The sequence below is a fragment of the Platalea leucorodia genome, assembly GCF_965183815.1.
Source record: "Platalea leucorodia genome assembly, chromosome: 7".
Classification (NCBI taxonomy): Eukaryota; Metazoa; Chordata; class Aves; order Pelecaniformes; family Threskiornithidae; genus Platalea; species Platalea leucorodia.
The window spans coordinates 71,277,295-71,300,537 of NC_138829.1; the positions used below are offsets into that span (position 1 = coordinate 71,277,295).

The 23,243-nt window shown below is 45.2% G+C and overlaps 1 protein-coding gene across 6 annotated transcripts in view; it reads right to left on the minus strand.

Moving 5' to 3' along the window:
- Nucleotides 1-3,380: 3,380 nt before the first annotated feature.
- Nucleotides 3,381-23,243, minus strand: part of LOC309593310 (acyl-CoA (8-3)-desaturase-like) — a gene marked incomplete at its 5' end in the record, with an annotated part of 34,496 nt that continues 14,633 nt past the window's right edge. Inside the window, 14 exons of one of the 6 annotated variants that reach the window (XM_082317644.1) lie at nucleotides 3,381-5,010; nucleotides 5,795-5,920; nucleotides 6,345-6,424; nucleotides 7,016-7,112; nucleotides 7,464-7,561; nucleotides 8,705-8,781; nucleotides 8,905-8,965; nucleotides 10,460-10,588; nucleotides 10,759-10,860; nucleotides 11,650-11,847; nucleotides 12,136-12,246; nucleotides 17,152-17,371; nucleotides 21,630-21,796; nucleotides 22,661-22,828. In XM_082317644.1, the coding sequence (XP_082173770.1) occupies nucleotides 4,959-5,010; nucleotides 5,795-5,920; nucleotides 6,345-6,424; nucleotides 7,016-7,112; nucleotides 7,464-7,561; nucleotides 8,705-8,781; nucleotides 8,905-8,965; nucleotides 10,460-10,588; nucleotides 10,759-10,860; nucleotides 11,650-11,847; nucleotides 12,136-12,246; nucleotides 17,152-17,316 (1,296 nt within the window). In that variant the 3' untranslated portion in view covers nucleotides 3,381-4,958. Of the gene's footprint in view, nucleotides 5,011-5,794; nucleotides 5,921-6,344; nucleotides 6,425-7,015; nucleotides 7,113-7,463; nucleotides 7,562-8,704; nucleotides 8,782-8,904; nucleotides 8,966-10,459; nucleotides 10,589-10,758; nucleotides 10,861-11,649; nucleotides 11,848-12,135; nucleotides 12,247-14,814; nucleotides 15,010-15,940; nucleotides 16,289-17,151; nucleotides 17,372-21,629; nucleotides 21,797-22,660; nucleotides 22,829-23,243 lie in introns of those variants that run through there. The other 5 variants (XM_082317645.1, XM_082317646.1, XM_082317648.1 and 2 more) reach the window with 5 other exon arrangements.

Genomic DNA, 23,243 nt, shown 5'->3' on the forward strand with positions numbered 1-23,243 from the left:
AAAGGACACCATCATAATCAGCCTTTCATATAAGCACTCCTCAGTGCATTATTTTTTATTGCTGTTTCAAAACTCTCTTTGTAGAAACTCCTCACCATTTTCTGAACACTTAATATTAGTCTCTGTAGCAGATGTAAATCGGACAGAAACCACATTCATGCCAATGAACTCTCGTCCAGTGTAATGTAATCCTCTTTCTTTCCCCACCCATGAGTTGTATTGCATTAATACCTTAGTCTTCTACACCTGACCTGTTAAGAAATCTCTTTATATTCCTTATAAAAGAACCTACCTTGGGAAGCAACAAATCATCCTGTTTCCAAGCGGCTTAGCTGCATCCATCATCTATCCTTTATGGACCTACGATCATCTTCATTTCTCCTTCTTTTCTAAAGATGGAGAAATTTCCATAAACACCACAGTTCATCTCTTCAGGAATTCAGGATAATGGAAACAAACACACACATGGGCTGGGCAAGGATTACAAACCCAGATCATTAACAAGTCAAAACGAGTGGGTGTTGGGAAGGGGAAAGCTACAGCATTTTCCTCTTCCAGTTGCCCCATCACCCTTGACTGTTTTAACATCCCCTTAACTTTTTTATAATTCCAGCTACTCCATTGCTGAAAATGTTCCTCCCTGATTTGAAAAAAGTAATTTATTCTGGGCTGGAGCCACCTCTTTGTCCAATTATACTCCACTTAACTGGATACTCTTCTAAGCCTTATGAACCTCAGACCGCAGTTTTTAAGACCCCATGCAAATGCCCGATAAATTTGTTCTCCTTGGAACATCTTTGGGGACTATATCCTCTCCCAACATCCAAATCCCATGGAGAGGCTGAAGACTAACAGGCGGCACCTTGGGTGTAAATGCTCTGTCTTCATCCCTAAATAAGCTTTGCTACAGTGCTGGGGCTTTTTAACAATTATCCTATTAATTAAATCTCTCCTTACACCATGTAATTCAAATACTTCATTGCCTAACCTGCCACAGCTGTGGCAGAAAAAGAGCATATAAGTACAGGATATGTGAATGCAACCCACACAACTTCAGAATTACCATCTTAGTGGTCATTTGGCTTTAAACAATTACCAACAGCAGAAGATTAATGAGTCTCCCTTACCTCATGATCTGATCCACCGCAGGGATCTTCAGAGAGAATGAATTTTTATGTTTATTAAATCCATACTCGATATTTAGCATACCTTTCATTTCCTAGTGTTTAGGCTGAACTAAAATAAAGACCCAAAAGCAAAAGGCTCAACGAGCTATTCCTGCTTTTAACACAGTCTTACCTATTACAGAGGGTGAGATGGGGACATAATGCTTTGGTTGGTGAGTTTTAGGAGTTCCATTCTCACATCAGCCAAAAGTTGCTTTAAGTTGTGCATTAATTTCATATTTACTTCCTTTAAGTGAACAGAAAAGTAGGATAATAGCAAGACCGGAGCCTTTAAACCCTCAGGCTTCAGTCCCCAGGAAGGTTGGATGTCCTCCTTCCCTTCTGATGCCTGACTGCCACCCTGTGGCTATTTCACAATGTTCAGGTTCCACGTTTTAAAGCTGAATTGTGAAGCCAAAGGGCTTCCACTAAATGGCAAATTTGGGGCCGAGGTTGTTCCAAAAAGGTGCATCTCAATGCACATCCAGAGAACCAGAAAGGGGTTTTGGACTTGCATTTGAATATTGTTGTAAAATTTCAATATTAGAAGTCTGAGGGTAATATGCCACTGTGGACTATAAACAGCCCAGAGTAATCACAGAAACTGAAGAAGTTGTCATACAGCTTAGTTCTCCTCTTGAGCTGTCATATGCCTGGAGAGCTTCTAGCAAACTCAGCATATGCAAATCTGCTTATGTGGATTCAGGTCCCCTTTCAGTCTTACCCTTTAGGATGGTGAATCAGTTCATACATTTTATTTTTCCTGGTTAGTTAGGCAACTGGTTTAGTGTATTGTGGATGTTTCCTCCATGTTGTGGCAGAGAAAACACAAGAGTCTCCAAAGTCTTAGGCACTCAAGTGGAACTTAGACACATTATTCCCTTCAGAAGTGTTAACTCCTAGATCATCCCAGCCCAGGGAGTAGCTCAAATTTATTTGCATTTTCAAAATTCAACATCCAGATAATGAATGTTCTGACTCTGGGCATTCAAAAAAACCCACTTGCTGGGCAACACCAAGCACTTCAACATTGCTGAACACTTATGGCCCACTTGACCTACAAGCGGCATTTCTTCTACTTACCTTATTTGCCACAACCCGTCTGGTAAATATTTTCAAAGCTTCATGAACTGAGCTGAAGTCTAGCTGTCTTCCTTCAAAATGTGTTGGAAGTACTTGCACTTCTATAGTATCTTCACGCCTAGAGCGCTAGTATCCAGCAACCAGAGGAGCTTAGGCTGTTCCCTCTTTTATCAGAGATGACTGAAAACCTGGTTTTGTCCTGACAAAAGAGGAAGAGTACCTTTCTTGCCTGTTGAAACCAATCTACTTGCATGTCCGAATTAAAGGTTGACCAGACCACAAAAAGAGAAGAGTGAACTTTATTCTCAAACCTGGCAGTTATGGCCAAAACGTGAGATGGAAGCATTCTTGCTACCAGAACAGTCTGCGTGGTTTTAGCCAATGGACAAAATTCAGAGTTGTGAAACTTGAGTTAGGGAGATGGAATGCCTCTAGAGGATTTTTGAAGACTTCCTTGTCTTCAGTGTTTTTTCTTGCCTAGCTTAGGCAGCTCCCCACTTGTCCAGCTTTCTCTGTATGTATGAAGAGCCCAGCCTGGGGATTGGAGCTCCTTACGGAGCCGAGATGTTACACAGCTCTCCTGACTAGCACAACAAGACTTCTGGGCCTTTGTGGCTTAGGGTCAACACTCCAAGGTCAGAGGGAACTTTTGGCAGTGCCACCGAAGTTTCATCTGAGAGCTGATTCCCTGTTGAATTTAAGTCCCTGCGCTACAGCTCTTGATTTCATCAAACATGCGTACCTTCCTACATATAAAGTAATGCAGCCACCAGAAGTCGGGGTAGATCTTTTTTTCCTTTCCTCCTCCTTCTGGAGGAAGAACTGGTGTATGGTTTTGTTTTGGTAGGATTAATTTTGGTTAATTGTTTATACTTCATACAAGCTGATTCCCTTCCTCCGGAATACAAATGCTAAGGTTTATGACAGTTCTCCCTCTGCAGCTGTGGACAGGCATTTGTTCCACATTTTAGAGAGTGCAAACTCTTGCGCAGACATATTTTACTCTGATGACAGCAATAATTGGTAAGATAAGGAATTTTATTATTAGACTTTCCTCCATCAACAGTTCTAATAGTAAGAGGGAAAGAAATAGAGCAGGAAAAACCAAGATAAAAGAGTAACTAAGGCCCATTTGCTTTATGGTCTTTATCAATAGATAACAATGATTTAATGATTATTTTGTTATTTCCATTACAATTTTATTCTGTGCTTAACAACACTCTCGGCCTGGGAAGATGCGTTTCTTCCATTCCCTCCCTCTTTTTGGATGTTGATCAGAAAAAGCACCATATCTTCCTCAAAATCAACCCGTCCCTTCTGGAGCCTAAGCCACCTGTCACTGAGGTAACACGGTGATGGGGCCATCTTCATTAGTGCTACGCCAGGTGCTGTATCCTGGTTTGGCATCTCTAACGTTGATGTAGTAAATGAAAAGACACCAGGAAATACAGTAAGGCTAATTCACATTCCAATAAATCACATAGTAATTGCCCTCTTGGGATGTGTTTTGAAGGCACATCATTCAATAAAGACCAGCAATGATTTGGCTGATGTGTGCCTATGGGTGTGCAGCCTGCTGATTTCTGCCGATTGAAAAGTTAAATGCATTTAAACAGTACCCCAACCCCTAACACTTTTACAGGTTCATCACACTTGTCTGCAGCTCAGACAGGAACACCTCATGCTCCATGGGCCAGAAGTCATGAGCTCTCTCCGCTTAAATCACTCATCAGTTCAGAGGTTCAAAAAAGAGTGAAGCTTCAGGTGACCACAGACCGATTACTCTTTTGCTTCCTTAGTCACCCTTGCAGGGATCCCGAGTATGGACATGCCGTATTTCTGTCTCTTCTGACTTTCAGTAACGGGTTCAATAACGCTCAGAAGTATGGCACTGTGGAAACCACTTGCAGAGACTCCATGGGAGGTTACAAATGGGCAAATACCCCAGAAGCCTTCACGATAGAAGAGATGTGGAGGGCAGCAACATTCCCACAGAATATGGCATGCTGAGCTCTCACATCTACATGCCTGGGGAATAACCTCCACTTTCCTGTTTCTCTACCTCAGTTAGGACTCTAATTACATCTTTTTGCTCATGCTTATTCCTACAGAACTGCTGCCTGCACCTTCTCCGCCTCACCCATATACATACAAATTGGTTTGGGCTCTCACATGCTGCCCGCTGCCCCTTGGTTTGGGCACTTCTATTGCCACTGTTAATTACATAGAGGTATTTGAAAATACTGTACCTACACGATTCCTTATTGCTGCCACATTTTACTAACTCCCGTGTTCTTTGATTTCATACTGTCTCAACTTTCTTACTACCTTCGCAATGAGAGCCACTTCACAAAAGCCTATGTTAGATAAGAGACTTCCCTCCTATATACTCAGCAAATGAAGTATCAGCTGACAGAAAGGAATCTGTTCCCAGTCCCAAAGCTGCCTCCAGCTTGGTGGAACATAACCTCCTCCATAGAGCTTTTGCCCGTAACTCAGCACCAGAGAAGAGGAATGAAAGAAGCACAAGAAGAATTAAGAACACATCTTTTAAAAAATCATATTAATCACATTCATCAGTGGAATTAAGCTGCGCCACCTCCCCACCTCTGGCTTAGCCAGCTCTCTCTCCTCTGTGCAGTATCTTCATGGTGACCACCACAGGAGGCAACAAGGGTGGGAAATCCCTCTGTAAGGATCCACTGCTGCTTATTTATGTAGATACGCATCAAGCCAGAGCTCCCCTGAATCTTTCAAAGAGCTGCCAAAAGAGAACGACATTTCCTCAGAAACAAGGTAACGAAATACAGCGTCCAGGGAACTGAGCCTTGTGGGAATAATTCCCATCTATAGATTAAGCAAAGGAGATCACAGAATCATAGAATGGTTTGGGTTGGATGGGACCTTTAAAGGTCATCTAGTCCAACACTCCTGCAATGAGCAGGGACATCTTTAACTAGATCAGGTTGCTCAGAGATCTTCAGAGGCAAGGCAATGTAGACTACAGCTCCTTGGAAAGATGATGAAGAACCAAACCACTGGGGCTACATCAGACAAAGACTGGAAGGCTAAAGCAAACAACATAATTAGAATGAAAACGAAAGGAGCAAGCATGGCAGAAGAGAGCCACATGACTTTTCAACGGAATAAGAAATATCTGGGGGCAAGGAGGGGAAGAAAGGAATTAAAAAGAAAGAATGAATGACAGTTCAAACTCATCTTTATGAAAACACCTCTTTCCCTGGAGCATACTTGGAGACAGAGGTGCCAGACCTGGCATCCTACTGACCTCTGACTCTTCAGAGCTGAAGAAAAGGAGTTCTCCATTGGGGCGTTCCTACTGACGCCTTCTGTCTGCTGCTACTGAAACCAGCGCCATGGCTGAAGTTTTCCAATCCCTTTCATTTCATCTATACTATCTACAGCTATTCACAGAACTTTGGTGACCCAAGCTGGGTGCCCCTCCCCTTCCCACGTCCCTCGCTTGTTGACTCCGTAATATTGGAAAACCCTTCACTTAGCGAATGCAGCGGGTTGATACGTACTGCACTATGTCTGCAAAGGCGGTGAGCAATGGCTTGCACTGGTACTCAATACCATGTTTGGCACACAGGGACTTCACCAAAGGGGCCACCTTCCAGTAGTTGTGTCGAGGCATTGTAGGAAAAAGGCTGTGGAAAAAGAATATGGTGATTCAATGGCATCCATCATCACCCCACAGAATTCCTGCCCCTCTTCTGTGCCTAAGCCTGGGAGTGCCTCAACCTCCCCTTGTACCCATAGCCATTAGTGCTCTGTGCTGGTCCCTCTCATGTCACTTCAGTCAGTATCTATACACCCAGGAGGCTGGTAATTCCCAGTCCTGTGCCATGCTATTCGCATCTGAAGCAGTGTTGGTGGTTACCGGTGCTCCAAAAAGTCTCTTGGAGTTCCCATTCCATCCTCATATAAAGAGCACAAAATTTACCCACATTATCTTTTGTTCTTGTATTAGCTGATAGAGAGACAGGCACCTTGTAGGCTCTTCAGACTACTACTAGTGTAACTAGCACTCCTTGAAATTCCCTCACATCCCCAATGCATGCTTCAACTCACTGGTGCTCGATTTGGAAGTTCAGATGTCCACTAAACCAGTCATTGAATAAGGACTGATGCACGTTACAGGTTGCCTGGAGCTGAGAGAAAAAACAGGAACTTTTAAGTCTTGTTCCAGGAACACCCCTTCTCTCACATGTGCCAAACACAACAGTAAGCAGGTACAAGTTCCTTATCATCACATGCCTTCTGGCTGAATACAGCAGCTCCAAGAGCTATCATCTCCAGTCAACACAAGATGGCCATGCTATGATATACAATTGGTAGGGACATAATTTAGGAGAACAGACTTGACTTCCCCAGTGAGATAAACCATAAGAACCATGACTTTCACTTCCCTCACTTAAAAAACTGCATGATGACTTCAGAACTAAAATAAGACAGAGCACACGAGATCTGCATCCTTCATGCACATAAAGCTATCTGAAGAGGACTGTAGCACCTCTAATTATTTTCCTTGAAGCATCTGTGCTCAGCATTTGAAGCCTCCATCCCACTTCTGCACCTTCCTTCTTTGCACTAATCCCTCGCTTCACACAGTGAGGACAAGCTGCTGCTGTTTTCCTCTCTCAGGTCCCATCACTTCTGTGATCAGCTCTCTTGGGCATTGCACACCCAGAACTAGAAATTCTCACCTTCGAAGTCACAGGTCTCTGGAACGAAGGTCTTACCTGGGTAGAGAACCAGTCCACATTCTTATCATAATCGATGTGCATCGGGATGTGATTCATTTGTGTAATCCAGACAAACCAGTTACTCTCTATAAACCTGTGCGTACGAACACACACAAAACCATTACTGATCTCGCACCTATGCCATAACAAGTCAGTACAAAACACGTGTACACATATAAGCTAGTCGTTGCTTGAATAAATGAACACCAGGAACCCCAATCATCTGGTCAGACCTACACACACCTTCTACCTTCTACACAGACACTTTCTACCTTCTAAAGACACATGCCTGACAGACAACAACCTCTGTCTTGCTGAAAGGCATAAGGAGACAGAAGAATAGGGAGCCGACGAGAAAGATAACCGGGAGGCTGAAGAAAAGTTGACGTGAAGGATCAATAGGAACTGAGTAAAGAAAATGGAGGAATTATAAGTCGAATGATACCTGACTAACAGATGAAGCCCCAGGATACCCTTCACCCCCAGTAAGGGCAAGTAGGTGAGAAAGAATCGGATGTAGAAGGTCAGCATCCAGGCCAGGTCCTGTAGTACAGGGAACAGATAAAACTTCATTAAGAGGAAGAATTACTGGCTTCTGAATTTATTATCCACTCTACATGGCACTCCCTTTAAAGCCTCCCATAATACCATCTGCTGAGAGATTCTTCCTCCCCAGCCCCATCACATCTGACACACAGCCACTCCCCAGCCACTCCTGCGCTCGGGAATTATCTTGGTCTTATAAGCCCAGCACAGAGGAAACACTAGAGGACATGCTCTAAAGCATGACATTTCCCTCTGGATCTAAAGAGAAAGCAAGCAGTGAGAAAACCAAAAACCTAGCTAATTAAAAGAATAAAGAGCTCGGGTTTACCTCCGTCTCATCCTTTTTTGTTCCTCTTCACATTTCTTGCAATCTCTTATTTCCCTCATGTTCATTTTCTCCCGACTGTCCCACCTCCCAGGCAAGAATAAAGCAGCAAGATGCCTTGCCTCTAACCCCCACATCTCAGAGAAGACACATCTTTTTTTCTGCATTTTTTTCCTAAAGTCTCTAAAAATCATGCTATTCCTCAAAGTCCTAGATTTTCCCGTAAAAAACTATCTTCCTAACAACTCTGAAAGTCTACTACACATCCCCTATTCCACTTCACACTGAACTGTGAGGATTCAGTTTTAGGCTACCTGAAAGCTACTTGATTTTTAATGTATCATTTTGCAACATGGAGGCGCACTGAATCCTCCTCCAACCCCACCCCTCCAATTTCTGCTACTTTTCCCCTTTTGCTGTGCCCATAAGTTTTTATTGTATTGGTTTGGGAAAACAAAAAAGAGTGGTCGGAATGACCACTTCTACCTTAAACTACACTCTCATGCTACCTGAAGGACAAGTTCTGTAGGAACATCAACTCTGCAGAAGAAGGAATCCTTCCAGACACTCACACAGCCCAGACCGAGCCAGAACATCAGAAAACATCTTTTGTTACCCGTCTGTGAATGGATCTTTTACAGAGGAGAGGGCTGTGTGGAAAGTACCCTCTCTCGCCCAGCAAACATAATTTCCCAGATTATTTCCCACCCCTTGCCACAGATACACAGCTCAGAGTTCCTCCCAGTAATTTCTTGCACTGAAATGTATCCGTAAAACAAGGAGAAGTCACCGCTGGCAAAGTGGAGCTGACTTACCACCCACTGTTTCCGCTGTATCACAAAGTAGAATATGTACCACTGGAAGTAAAGAGGCACCAGAGCTGGGGGACCGACTAGAGAGGAGAAACAGATTGCAGAGACATTAACCGTGCCCTTTTGTCCCAGGGAGGTGGACTGGAAAAGGAAGGGGTTGAGTGAATGCTGTCCATACAACTGCAAAGGGTAGGGTTACTCACTGATGAAGAAGTACTTGTGCTGGTGGTTATAAGGCATGAATTTCTTCTTTTGTACACCAAGCTGTTAAAATAAGCAAATTACGCAGGCCGTGAAGACAGCTAAAGACATCTGTGCATACGCTCCTACCTATGCTTTCAAAGAAATGCATACTCAGATGCCTCCTAACCTTTGAAAGAGATGGCCTATCAAACCATGCCAGCATCCACCATGCCATTGGCTTCATCATCCCCTGGAACTTCAGCCTATGACTGCTATGATGATAAGTTTTCATCCCTGCCTTGGATGCACAAAAGGCTGGGTAGTCCCTTGCACCACAGACAGCAAAGTGCACTGGAAGCTCTTTCCCTACAGAGGGCACAGTTGCCTAACAACTCTTAAACCAAAAACCACAGGAGGCACTGAGACCAGTTTGCTGCTAATGTAGAGCTTCAGAAAAAAAGATAAAGCTATGATACTATTAACAGCATGATGACAGTGTGTAGAACTCCCACCTACTTGCAATTAGTCTCCAAAACAGAGAAATGAGCATCTAGGCATTAACATTTGTCCACAGGAACAGGGGTGAATAGATTACCCTAATAGACCCCTAATTTTTCAGTTTTCACTGTATAAACATAGCAGATCATGTCACTGACTTCCTTGAGGAACTCCGTTACATCCCTGCACATGTACAAACCAATTCCGAACAGCAGCCCTCCCTTAATTTCCATGCAAACCAGAGCATTTAAGCCAGGCGACACTATGAATTTATGTAACTTTTTTTTTTAAAGGACCAGCAAATGCCAAAGCCATTCAATTAATTTCAGAGTTGTACCAGAAATAAAGTTGGACGCCAGATGGGACTGGTCTGACACCCGCTGTCAGACTGAGGCCACTGAAACAGCTTCTTCGATCAGTGACTGTGAAAGTTCCAGCCAGTCCTTGCTTGTCATCCGCTGCTTCATTTCCCAAAACGCTACAATTAGTCAAAGCTGATCTCGGTAAAGAGAACAACTTGGAATCTGATCTTCGTACAGCTGCAAGTCTCTCATCAGAGAAATATGAACTTGTACTTGTGATAAAGATTTCATCCTTATTTTAAAATATAGCAAAAATAACTTCTATTGAAATTTTAAGAACATAAAAATCTCAGAAGCACTGAAGTATTACTAAAGAATATTAGGGATTAGTGGAAGGCAAAGTAGCACTATATAAAATAGCAGGTCAACTCTGTTTTCTGGATGTACTCCTCATGTTACAGAAGCAGTTTTGGTGGGTTTTTTTAAACCTGCAGAATAAATTTGGAAAATTTCAACCCATAGCGAGATTGTATTAGGGTAAAAAACATAAAAAACCCAGCTGCAACATTAAGTATATGGAAGCTAGTGATGCATCAGGATCTTTTTTCTTCTTGTTTTTCAAAGGCCATTAATGCCAAGCTGCACCTTCTCCAAATTTCCGAAATACTGAGACAGCTCATTGACCAAACCAGCTGGTCACTAGGCTCCAAGCTCTCTACAGCTTTCCAAATTTGAATCCTAATGCTGTAACCTCCCAGCCTTCACCAGGTCTCACCTCTACAGAGAGCGTTTTTCCCAAAGCAAAAAATAAGGGGTGCATGTTAACATCAGGGTCCTTTCGGAAGCAGTTGGGTTTAGCGTGGTGTTGGAAGTGGAGGTGATTCCACCAGCTGGCTGGTGCTCCCTGCAGGAAGGGATGAGAAGAGAGTGCCGTAAAGAAGTTGTATCTTCTGCCCTTAGTCCTCCCTCCCCAGTAGTTCCTTGCATTTGCTCTCTTCTTACACTGAGATTGGTTTTGACTGCAGAGCATCCCAGGCAAGGCTCTAGCAGTCCCTCTCAGCACTGAATGCCCACCTTCAGATGGCCGATCACGAACTTGTGCACCCAGTGGTTCCATCTGGACTTGCTAAAGACTGAAAGGTGTCCAAAATCATGCTGGAGCCAGCCAGCCTGGGCCTGGAATTAAAAAAAAAAAACACAAGAGTGCTGCTGGGGAAAAAGAAGAGTCAAGTGTCTGCATCGGAAAAGGGCTTTCTCTCCTCCCACTCCCACGCTCCTTGCACCATACCCCTGGATAGCGAGAGCATTTCCACTACTAAGACCCAATCCAAACACTTCTCTTTTACTATATACCACTGCAGTCCAGACTTTGCCTAACGACTTTTGGTCCCAGATAGTTGTTTTCATGAGGAAGGAAAAAAATCATGAAAAAAAAAAGTCACGGAGCTCAGAAACAGCATTTATTCTCTTACAAAACTGTACTGAAATCGGCAACAAAGTCTCCTTTAAGGAGCAGCTTGCTGCTGCCTCCTCCGAGTACTTGTAATTCCAAGGGGATCAGCTGGCCACAGGAGAAATAGCTGGAGCTTTGAGAGCTGCTCTGCCCTCTCCTCTAACTCGCTGCAAGTTCCCATGGGAACATGGTGGCTTGGCCCCTGCACAGTCCCTTGGAGTTCTGGCACAAGGGACCGCAAAAGCGTAGCGTGGCTTTCATTGTATGAAGGAGGCTGGGAATAAGGAGGGCTTTGACGAACTACGGGAAGGAAAAAGCAGGGCAAAGCCTGCTCTACCAAAGCAGCGTATCATGGCACTGTGATTTTGCCCCTTCGGTGGAACCCAGGGAGAAGCAGAATTTTGGGAAGTCCACAAAGATAAGATTTCTCCTGTGCTTACGGCAATGAGAACCTAAGTCTCAAAGGATTGGCTTTTGGTGTTTCTGGGGCTTCTTTTTGCCTAGCTGCTTACCTGGACAGTGCCTAGAAGCACTGCAGAGAAGAGGAAAGGCACTGTGGATGCTCCAAAATACCAGATGGTGAGCCAGGCTGCAACATCCAACACCAAGATGTGACAGAGATAGAGGATGAAAAAGGTGCGGTTGGGGTTGAGAAGTCCCATCTTCTCAACGGTTGCGCGGAGTTCACGGAAATCTTCTACCAGCTTTTTCTGTGGGAAGACCCAAGAGGATCTGCTGGTCTGAAAATGCCTCAGGAACCCACAGAGGAGCTCCGCTTCCCCTCTCAAGGAGCTACTGTGGCAATGGGGAAAAGCTGAGGGTCACCTGGAGACAAGTCTTCACTAAGATAATAATGACATGAAGTCAAGGGGAAGCTTCAGACCAACACAGTGATTCTAGGAGACGCTATCATTTTAGGTACACGGAATTCTGGCCGCCAGTAAGAGATGTTAAACAGCACAATTTCAACCCAAATATGAAGTTTTTAAGATACTTACATTCTTGCTGGGCTCAAAGCTGGGTTGATCTGGTGCCAGTTCCCCAATTAAGAGTGGGCTCATGTACTTTCTCACTAGCGCCTTGTCAAGATGAAATGCTATGAAAGGGTCCTGAAATACAGATATAGGAACACGATGAGAAAAACGACCGTTCAGGTAGCAGCAAAAGAAATGTGTTTCATGATATCCTGGACTCAGCAGAAAGCAACCCAACTAATGGAGCTGGCTGAACCAGATCTGACTGCCACAAATCTTACTGATTTCTTCACACCATAAATGATCGTTGGAAGCTGAATTCTCTGTATCATTTTCTATCTGGTCGCTGTTAAGTGCAGGTCACCAAAAAATACAGGCTCACTCCTCTCTTACTTCTGAATCTGAAAATTTGATATCGTGTTGAACCTTAAGATATATCATCTCAATCACATACTCCTCTATTTTGTCTTTAGCTTCCATCTTATTTTTCCTCAGGCCCCATATCCTGAAATGAAAGTCTGACTAGGGAGAAGGGCAAGGTGTTAGCACAAAAACTGAATCAGCTAGCTGAACTGGGAAAAATAATGGGACACGCAGGACACAGACAGGTGATGGCAGCTTCTGGTGACCCACACCAACCTCTCAAAAGCCCTACGTTGTTCCAAACATGCTTCCTTGGCAGTCTCCAGTGCCCACCCTGCCACATTTTCCTAGAAAAGTTTTGTTTTCTTTCTATCTGCCTCTTGTTCCTCACCTGGTTCCCCTCCACATTTCTGAAGAGTCCCATGAAAAGGCCTTTTTTTTTTTCCTCCTTGCCATTCAAAAGATCCCTGTTAGGGAAATCAGTTACTTTTATCATTTAAATGCAATGTCAATCTCCGTGACAACCAGGCAGCCAGGTGAAAAAATCCATAGTGATTGCTATCACTACAGACGCTATCACTATATTTAGACTACAAACCCCCGAGCACACATGGCATTTTGACATCTACCTCCTACCGAAGAGCTCCCATTTACCTCCTTTTGCATATTTCTCTCGCTGTGTCCAAATTAGCATATACTGTACAACCTCCCTCAGCCTAAGGATGCTTTTTCTTTCCTGAGACAATATTTGCCCACTGCACATCGGTTTGGAAGCTTCCTGCACCGGCCACGGTTCAGCACTATAATTACTAGCTCATGACTGAATGCTTTTAAAATAAATTATCCTTTTAAAAGATCTCTAGTCAAGAAAGGGGTTAAAAAACCAGCTGATGTTGCCAGCTCTGGGTCAGCCCTGTTGTACTTCAGCTGTAGCATCCTCTCTGCTCAGGCTTATGTGGATAAAGGAGGGAAAGAGGAGAGGGGAATGTACATTTGCATTTTCTCATTGGAAGAGGAAAAAAAATAGGGAGGAGGACGTGGGCAGATCAGAGGAGGATGGTACCACACGTTTAGACCAATCCTTTCCATGGAGGCTGTAAAACCTGGCAGTGCAATCCTAACAGGAGGTTAAGGGGCCGCTGGTTGCACCTCCTAGAAATCAGAACACTCCTGTGGCATTCAGCAAACGAAAAAAGTGTTCTTTCTTTACTTTCCATTTTTTTCCTGGTTTTGAGGAGCCTGATTCTTTTCATTTCCAGGACAAAACTATTGGAAAAATTGGAATTCACTTGGCTCGGGTTCCTCAGCAGTCAGCACTTCAATCGCACCCCGCGGTGACACAGATGATAGAGCCTAAAGAATGCAGCTGGCTGCAGCCTGACGATTTAACTGTGTTCAGCCCTACGTGCTGGCCACCGTCACTGACCCACTTCTGACCACACAACGCCAACGGGGCTTCCAAAACGCACGTGTGCACCCCGGCCTCATGAAATACATGCCAATTCACGTATTATCTTTGGCTTTGCATTACATGCATACAATGAAGTGAAGGAAAGCACTAGATCTCAAGTTCCATCCTTTCTGGTCAGGAACAAAACTGGACTGAAACAGAGTCCATCAAAAACACTCTTGAGGTAGCTTCGACATCCCATACCTGCCCTTGGGGCTAAATACTGACATTTGGAGAAATGCATTTTCTTTCGTGAAAGACATAAGCGGACGAAGGAAACACACTGACAAAATTACCCCACACCCTGCTGCCCATTCAAACATTTACTCCGCTTTGCAATAGCCGTCGGCATTCAGACATGAATGATTTTTTTTTAAAAGACTGAAATACAACTCTCAGTAATATTTTGCACGAGTGCCATCTCTTGGAAACACACTCCTGGGTTTTTAAAGTTAGAGGAGGCTGAATGCATTTGTATACTAGCAAAAAATAAGCCTATGTGCACACACCAGTGTCGCTATCAATAAATACCGTGGCTGTTTCTGTTCGGTGCTGGCCTGTGGCTAGACATGTAGAACAACGGGAGTGTTTTTATTTACAGCATGTGTGCAAAAATTATTGGGTTTGTCCCCAGAGTTACGGCCGGTGACGGACACCCTATTTGCGCACACTTCAGCCATTGCTTCCGAAGCGTTCCCCGTCGGAACAGGCGCCCAGGACCCGGGCTCCGGCGGGCGGCTCTGCACAGGCGCCCTCACCCCGCAGCCGAGCATCGCCCGCCGCCTCCCGCAGCGCCGCGCCCGCCCCCGGCTGCCCCGGCCCCGAGCATCCCGCTGCCTCCCTCCCCGGGCTGCCCTGCAGGAGCCGGGGCCGGACACCCCGCCGCTCACCGTGGCGTCCTGCCCGGCGTAGTGGCTGATGACCCGGGAGCCTCCCGGGTGCCTCCGGCAGAATTGGCTGATGTCGTACACCTTCCTCTCGATCACCAGCCAACGCTCCTGCGGCGCCGGCCCCCGGCCGCTGCGCTGCCCGATCTCCTCCCAGGTGAAGCGCCGAAGCGCCCGGCCGCCCTGGGGGTCCTCCATGGTTGGGCTGGGCTCGGCTGGGCTCGGCTCGGCTGGGCTCGGCTCAGCCCCGCGCCGGCCAGACCCGCCCCGCCCCAGTCCCCCCTCCGCGCTCCTTCCCCGTGAGAACCGGCCCGCCGCCCCGCCTCCCATTGGCTGCCCGCTCCCTCAGGCCCCGCCCCCCCGCCATTCCCCCACGCCCATTGGGCCCCGCTCGCCTTGCGCCCGCCCCTCGGAGGGGCCGCGCGGTGGCCGGGCGGGCAGCGCCGGTGCGGGGCTGCGGCGCCCCGAGGTGCGGGCGGGGCTCTGCTGGGGGCAGCCACGAAAGAGGGGGAACCTTCGGGCTCCCGCAGCTGCCTGGCACCTCCAGGCTGCAATAAATTACACCATTTAAGATAAATTAAACCATTGGTGCAGCCGTAGGCACAGGACAAAATGATTTTGAACATATTTGAGGGCACTCTGTAGATCTCATCATCTTGGCTTGCTCAAAAAGTAGCCGGTTACAAGATGCGTTCCTAAAGGTGTCGATGCTGGTGCCAAACCTATTTACATGCCTTCACTTCCAACCACAGAAATGGGATAAATGCACCTTTATATAGATTTTCTGATTGTAGCAAAGTGGGGGGAACACTTGAGATGCTGGAGAGCAAGAAAGACGGGCAGGCTGACAAGAACATCAAATAGTTCAGCATGAGCAAATGCCGAGTCCTGCACTGAGGAGATAAGAAAAGTGGGAAGGGGATCAACATATCAAGTGGCTGGTCCTGGGTGACTTGCTGGTGGGAAAGGACAGAGGCTTGGTGGGCAGTGTTATACACCAGGTGAAGACACAGCCTGGAAAATTATATCCTGAACCAGAGAGAGGATTTGGAGAAAGCAGAAAAGGCCAAGGACCCAAGCCATTGACAGAGGAACCATGCATGGGCTCTGCAGCCCAGTTCACACCCACCTTGCTTCTTTCTAGACCGATTTTACAACCTGTTTCTCCTCACTTCTGGGCTGAGGATGCCTCATCTTCCCTGCCCTTGGTTTTGTTTCCCCTTTCCAGCAAATCTCTCCCGCTCTTCCATCTGTCCTGCCTCTCCCTTTCGGCATCCATGGCCTCTTCTGTTCCTGTGGCGCCCGGATGCGCAGCCAGAGGGAGGAAAGGGGTCACCCCAGGTTGATCGCAGAAGACGCCTGCTTGATGGTGACCTGTGGATGATTCTTCAGACAATAGACTACAGAATAATGATAGAAGAGCAAATGATGCTAAAACAGACGGATCCATCTACGTGGGACTTCATACATATACATTACAAACATACATTAAAATGCCTGGTTCCACATTCAGCTCCCTTCTTGCTCTCCCTAGGAGCAACCGTCTCCTCTGCGCTCTTATCACCAATTCCGAGTCTCTTTGTTTTCATTCACACCTTCCAACCTGACCTAGTTACAGCAATTCCAGTTGAACGTAACCATAGAAACCCTCCAGACTGCATCCCTCCTTGTTCTGAACATCACCTGATCGCGACAGCGCGTCTTTCTAGCCTGGAATACTACGCCTGCAAAACACTGGATCGAACATCTTTTCTTTCCCTCCCTTTAGCAATGCCACAGCTAATGCATCGAGTAAGGCATCCCTGCTTCTACACATTTGCACCATCGTCCATGAAAGAAAAGGTTCTCTCCCCATCTCAGCAAAAATTAAGTTGCTTTGTATGTTGGCTGCTGACCATCTGACAAACATAACCATAAAAAGCATTAATAAATGTTTAGCATCTTTTTAAATTTAGCCATTATACTCAGAATGGTATTATTTCAACGTCTCTTTTTTCTCATTATCTATTGCACAAAAGAATAATTGCCCTAAATTGTGTTGATAATTTCAGTTTGACTTTTCATCATGAATACGGGGGCGGGGGGGCACTGGTCTGTTTTCTTTTTCTTATACACCACATAGTAAAAAAAAGAGTCTATCTTCCTACAGAAGTTAAACCTTTGGAAACTTGTTTTAAGGGATCTTAACAATAGCCAAAAAGCACCACTGAGCTTGATAGCTGCAGTCTTGTTCCCCTCATGTGCCTCCTCTGATTTGAGCAGGACCAGAAGCTATAAGGGATGTTAATGCCTTATTAACAGATTTTCCCAGACAAACTATACAACAGTCCCTGGAATTACCTTCAAAGCTTCTTCTGACATAAAATCTGTAGCTCTGTTTCTTTCCCCCTCAGACGATTCACCCCGAGATAAGAGGTAATCATCCCACTCCAAACAGGGAAGGTTTTCGTGGCCTGCTACAAGCTGCCAGTTGCCAACAGTGGTTGGTTCTCCTGCGCTTGCCATGCTCAGGATCTCAGTGGGTCTCACAGAGGCAAGAACGAGATCTCTGTAATAAAGGCTGCAAGGGAAAACCGGCTGCCATTATACACTCACCAGCAGCCTGCGTCCCGCTGTGACTGTTGGCATTAACGGAGTCAGTCTTTGCTGGAAGACAATTAACTACGTAAAACCAGACCTGGCCACTCTGCTCTTCCAACAGCATTTCTTCTTTTGGGTGTTCTGACTCCTTGGCTTGCCTCCGCTACTCCGATCTCCATTTCTCCATTCAGTCAGTTTGCAGATGACACCCAGTTGGGTGGAAGTGTCGATCTGCTGGAGGGTAGGAAGGCCCTGCAGAGGGCCCTGGACAGGCTGGGTCGTTGGGCTGGGGCCAACTGTGTGAGGTTCAACAAGGCTCAGGGCCGGGTCCTGCACTTGGGTCACAACAACCCCATGCAACGCTACAGGCTGGGGGAGGAGCGGCTGGAGAGCTGCCTGGTGGGAAAGGGCCTGGGGGTGTTGGCTGACAGCCGCTGAACATGAGCCAGCAGTGTGCCCAGGTGGCCAAGAGGGCCAATGGCATCCTGGCTTGTATCAGGAATAGTGTGGCCAGCAGGACCAGGGAGGTGATGGTGCCCCTGTACTGGGCACTGGTGAGGCCGCACCTCGAGTACTGTGCTCAGCGTTGGGCCCCTCACTCCAAGAAGGACATGGAGGTGCTGGAGCGTGGCCAGAGGAGGGCAACGAAGCTGGTGAAGGGTCTGGAGCACAAGTCTTATGAGGAGCGGCTGAGGGAGCTGGGGTTGTTTAGTCTGGAGAAGAGGAGGCTGAGGGGAGACCTCATCGCTGTCTACAACTACCTGAAAGGAGGCTGTAGTGAGGTGGGGGTCGGTCTCTTCTCCCAGGTAGCAAGTGATAGGATGAGAGGAAGCGGCCTCAAGCTGCGCCAGGGCAGGTTTAGGTTGGATATTAGGAAAAACTTCTTCACCGAAAGGGTGGTCAAGCATTGGCACAGGCTGCCCAGGGAAGTGGTTGAGTCTCCATCCCTGGAGGTATTTAAAGAACGGATAGACGTGGTGCTCGAGGACATGGTATAGATGGACCTGGCAGTGATAGGTTAACGGTTGGACTCAATGATCTTAAGGGTCTTTTCCAACCTTGATGATTCTATGATTCTCCTTACTGTCGTCACCTAGCTGTGACCCAGCTACCAAGGGTCATTGAAAATCTGAGGGGAGATAAGAGATGCTCTTTGATCCAGTCTTCTGATCTGGCTGCAATTCATTCTTAACAGCCTAGATGACTGGAGATCACCAAAAGTCAGAGAAAATATATTAAAACTCCTTGTGTCGCTACCATGATTTGGCTGTAACATACTTTCAAATACCTAAGTGACCTGGGTGATGAGGGATCCCTCCGTACCCAGGCATCTGGTGACCAAACCGGTAATACAGAGAAATAGAGGAGATGGCCTGAAAGGATGGCAGCCTTTATTTGACCATCTTGAAGCAGGGGAAAATGAGTTAGAATAATGAATGGTGGGGTCTGAACCCATAGAAAATAGGAGATTTTAAAGGAAAGATAACAAATGCTGAAAAACAGTTTAAAATAGCAAAGTCTAAAAGAAGAATCAGTTCTTGGCTTTTGTTCAGCCTAAGAAAAGCTTAAGATTCAGGGTGCATGGGAACTGTGGTGTGAAGATTTACAAAATGCGGACTGTCACCTGTGCAATTAGAACAGCCACGCTGATGAAGCAAATGCAGGAGGAAACCACCAACTTTAGCATCCTACTCCTCGCAGGGAAGAGCTTGAAACTCGTGACAGCTCACTGTAACACAGCACCAGACCGAGGATCCACAGGTGCATTGGAAGGATTAGCATAAGACCAGAAAAAGGGGTAGATACTAGAAATATTTCCTTTATTCAACTGTTGCATTATTGGGAATGAGCTGTGATAGTTCATTAATTTGGACTAAATGAGTTAGTGTTGTCCCTGGAACTATTTCTTTGGATTGCTAAACACTTTATACCAACAATAAATTCTTGGTTTTGCATAGAAACACTGTTTCTTCGCTCCGTATTAACTGCATGGGGTATTTGCTCTGGTACTCTGTCCTAACAACGGACTGTTAAAATTTAAATGCAAAAATTATACATGACAGAGGGAAAGAATTAATATGTTATAGTGCGGACTACCAGAGGAAGATTGTGATTTGGGAGGAGTTTACATCTTGCCAGAAAAAGCAACCAGGGATGGGGTTGCTGAGATAAAAGTAAGCGTAATTTTTGTCCTCTAGAAGATGTAAATTAAGATTAGTATCTGAGGGAGTAAGGCAGTAATTGTTGAGAGTTTTTCACATTCGAAAGCAAAATCTGAGTAAAGAGAAAAGGAAAGAATCTGATGATAACAGGAGAACATCAGTAAGATGGGCTTTTCATTACAAATTACTACAAATGAGATTATACTGACAAGGCAGGGTTAAGAACAGAGCCTTTCTTTCCTTATTCTTGTCCTGACGGGTACTTGCAATGCCTGCTGCTTTCTCTACTAAACAAGCGTGATTATGTACCCAGCTTCCTTGGCATCTAGGCCAGTTTGTGCCCTGACCCTGATAATCCCACACGGCCAACCCAAGAGCCGCTGCAGAATGTGAAATTCATGCCAGCGATGGCAGTACAATGGGAATTTCTGTTTGGTTGGTTGCCTTGTCAAGTTAGTCAGCGCTCAGCCACTGTCCCATGACTGGAAAAAGTGTCGCCAACTCAAGCTGCTAGAATACGTCAGAGTAAAAACAATATCAAAAACATCTTTGATATCATTTGGTCTTCCTTTTAAATATATCAACTTCATTAGCCAACTCTAGCAGCACATGATCATGAGCTATGTAAAAGAGTGGAGGAAGCAAAATGACCGATACTATACAGAGTATCTGGAAAAAATTATATCGAAAACTATGTTTTTCAATAGACATTTTTCTGATTAATGTTACACTCAAATGCAATGGAAACATAAAGAAGATTGAACAGTGATCTATGACATTCGCGTTTCTTCCTTTTCACAGATTTTTAAAGGTCAGGGGGGTTTAGTGGTCTAATGTTCTATATGATAAGGAACAGATAATAATTTATTTACCATGGTAAGCAGCATTTGATTAAAACGTGCTTCAGAAAAGCATGTAGCCTTGACTTGAAGGTAATGCATTAATATTCTTAGCATATATTCTGCTTAATTACTAAAATTTTGAGCCTCAAAAGTGTAATTTGTTTGGTTTTGACTTAGAAATTATTTATTGGGTTTTGATTTACAAGTCTTTCCTAGACTAAAAATCAATTGGTTCTGCTATTTCCTCTCTACAGGGGCACTGCCACTCCATAAGCAAGTAATTTCCTGATCTTTATTTTTTCTTTTTGTATCCTAAAAATTGCAGATAGCCTCAGAACACGTTAATCAACAGTGGAAATCTTTCGGGGGGGTTCCTTGCACTTTAACACTGCATATTCTATACCCGTGTTTCACCCTGAAACTCCCACATCCCCAATCTTCAGGCAACTGTAACTAAACATCCAAGTTAACAAATACATTTACACAAACAACGTTTTGTCCAGTCTCAAGGACCTGGATGGCAATAAAAGGGTTCTACCAGGGCTGATATGGAAAGACAGCAGGACTCCAAAGGTGGTAGGAGACTGTTCAGTTTGGTATGAAACTATCACTCTCCTTTCTAATTATTATTTCTTCGTTTCATATTTTGATACCTAAAAGCCTTGGTCACATCCCTGTTTTACGAAGTGCTGTATAAATATCTGCTCTTAAAAAACTCTTGGTGGCTGGCAGAAGAACAAAAGGCAATGAGGAGACAAGAGCAGTCAGATGTATCAGTAAGGGACATTAAAACTCTGAACTGGGAGCACTGTCACTCAAAACCAGTATTATTAACAAGCCAACCTTCTTGGGGGCTTCATATTGACCTAAGAACAGCGTAGTTTAAGATGCCTAAATGGATTTGAAAATGGAAGCACTATTCCCAAGCTACTTTCCAGAGAGAAAAGAGGTTGAGAGATTTTATTGTACCCTGGAATCCCATTTTTTCAATATTAACATGAGGAAAAAGATCTTTCCCTGCTCTTGAAAAAGGCAAATGGAGTTTTCCTTGTGGGTACACATAAGTTTTGAGATGCTCAAATAAGGTGTAGGTTCTTCTTCTTTTGAAGAGCCATGACATCCTCATGGAACTGATTATTACTTTTCTTTCTTCAGGGGAAGAATACTCCATCCTGAAAGCCCAAACCAAGGATCCAGTCTTCACCCAGTGAAATACACAGTACTTATTGCTTACCTTTGGAGAAATTACTGCTCATTACTCCAGCATCTTGGGTGTCTTTCTGCTTGAATCAGCTTCCTTTGGTGCAGAACCACATCACCCTTCATGCACCCATCTGTTCTATACGGTGACGGACAAGGATGTTTCCTCCTCAGAGCCATCAGCTGGTTGCTTCTCAAGCACTAGAAATTTGTTTCAGGGCAGAGACAGAAAGAAGGCAGAGTTTGGGTCTGCCCTTAAGGGATGGAGGAGGTTACATTTGTTATTAAAGTGATGCTGCAACAGCATCCCGACCTAACTGTTGGGTTCCCTCACCTCAGGCTCCATGCTCTGGCACCCCTTTCCCCAGCCCAGTCAGGATGGCATTTCGTTGTTTCCCACTGTGGTTGGACATATTATTCACCCATCTCAACCCAAGTTCAGAGCTCCTCAGCCTTTCCTTCTAGTGAAAGGGAGGGAAAGCCCGGGGTCCTTTCTCTCCTTACATGTATTTTTCCTTGGCAGAGTAACTGAAGGTAGCTAAAAGTCTAAAGATGCAGCTAAATCTGATCTTCGCTCTGTTTTTCTCCCAGTATCCTCAGTTCCCACTTTCTGCCTTAGCCCATCCCCTTCTTCCTCTTCACATAGAATCATAGAATCCTTTAGGATGGAAGGGGCCTTTAGAGGCCATCTAGTCCACCCCCCTGCAATAGGCAGGGACACTACAACCAGATCAGGTTGCTCAGAGCCCCATCCAACCTGACCTTGAATGCTTCCAAGGATGGGGCATCTACCACCTCTCTGGGCAACCTGTGCCGGTGTTTCACCACCCTCATTGTAAAAAATTTCTGAATCTACCCTCTTTTATTTTAAAAGCATTACCCCTTGTCCTGTCACTATTGGATAGGACAAGGGGTAATGGTTTTAAACTAAAAGAGTTTATTGGAGCTAAACCAAAAGAGCTATTGGAGCTAACCGCTCCATGTTCCCCCCATGCACCCCTTCCTCACTGCTCTCTCCTGCTGCCTGCTTTTCCCATCACCTGCCCTGGAGCCGTCCAGCCTTACCAAGTGGCCACTGATGGATCCCATGCTTTTTAAACTGGGGAAAAAGGAGGATTTCCCTGCATCCATGAGGACGACTGCGCAGCTGCAGTGCATTTCCATGTGCTGGTGCCAGGCTGGGTGCTGCTATCCGAGTCATCCTCCAGGTATTAATGGAGACACTAGTCCTTTCTAAAAGGCAGATTAAAAGAATCTTATCTGATCTTACCAACTTCTACATAAAACTCAGTAAAGGGATGAGACAACAAACACAAAAATTGTGATTTCTACTACATTTTTAAAACGCTTTCCTCAGGGTCTCAATTTCTTTTACATTAACAAATCAATGCATGACACAGCGTAAAGATACCTGAACTACCAATATGCCCTGCTTTTTCCCCATTCCAGACTAACCCAGCAAGATGTCCTTTGCTTACTCATTAGCTACGTTATCCTGAAGAGCAGACATACCCCTTCTATGTGTGCTCCCTACAAAAACTCTTCCACGTTGCACTTCTCTATATCCCCTTTCCCATGCTTTCTTTCCTGTCGTGTTTCTCACCTTTTTCCCCCCCACCTCATGGCTACCCGATTAAACTCAGGGCTT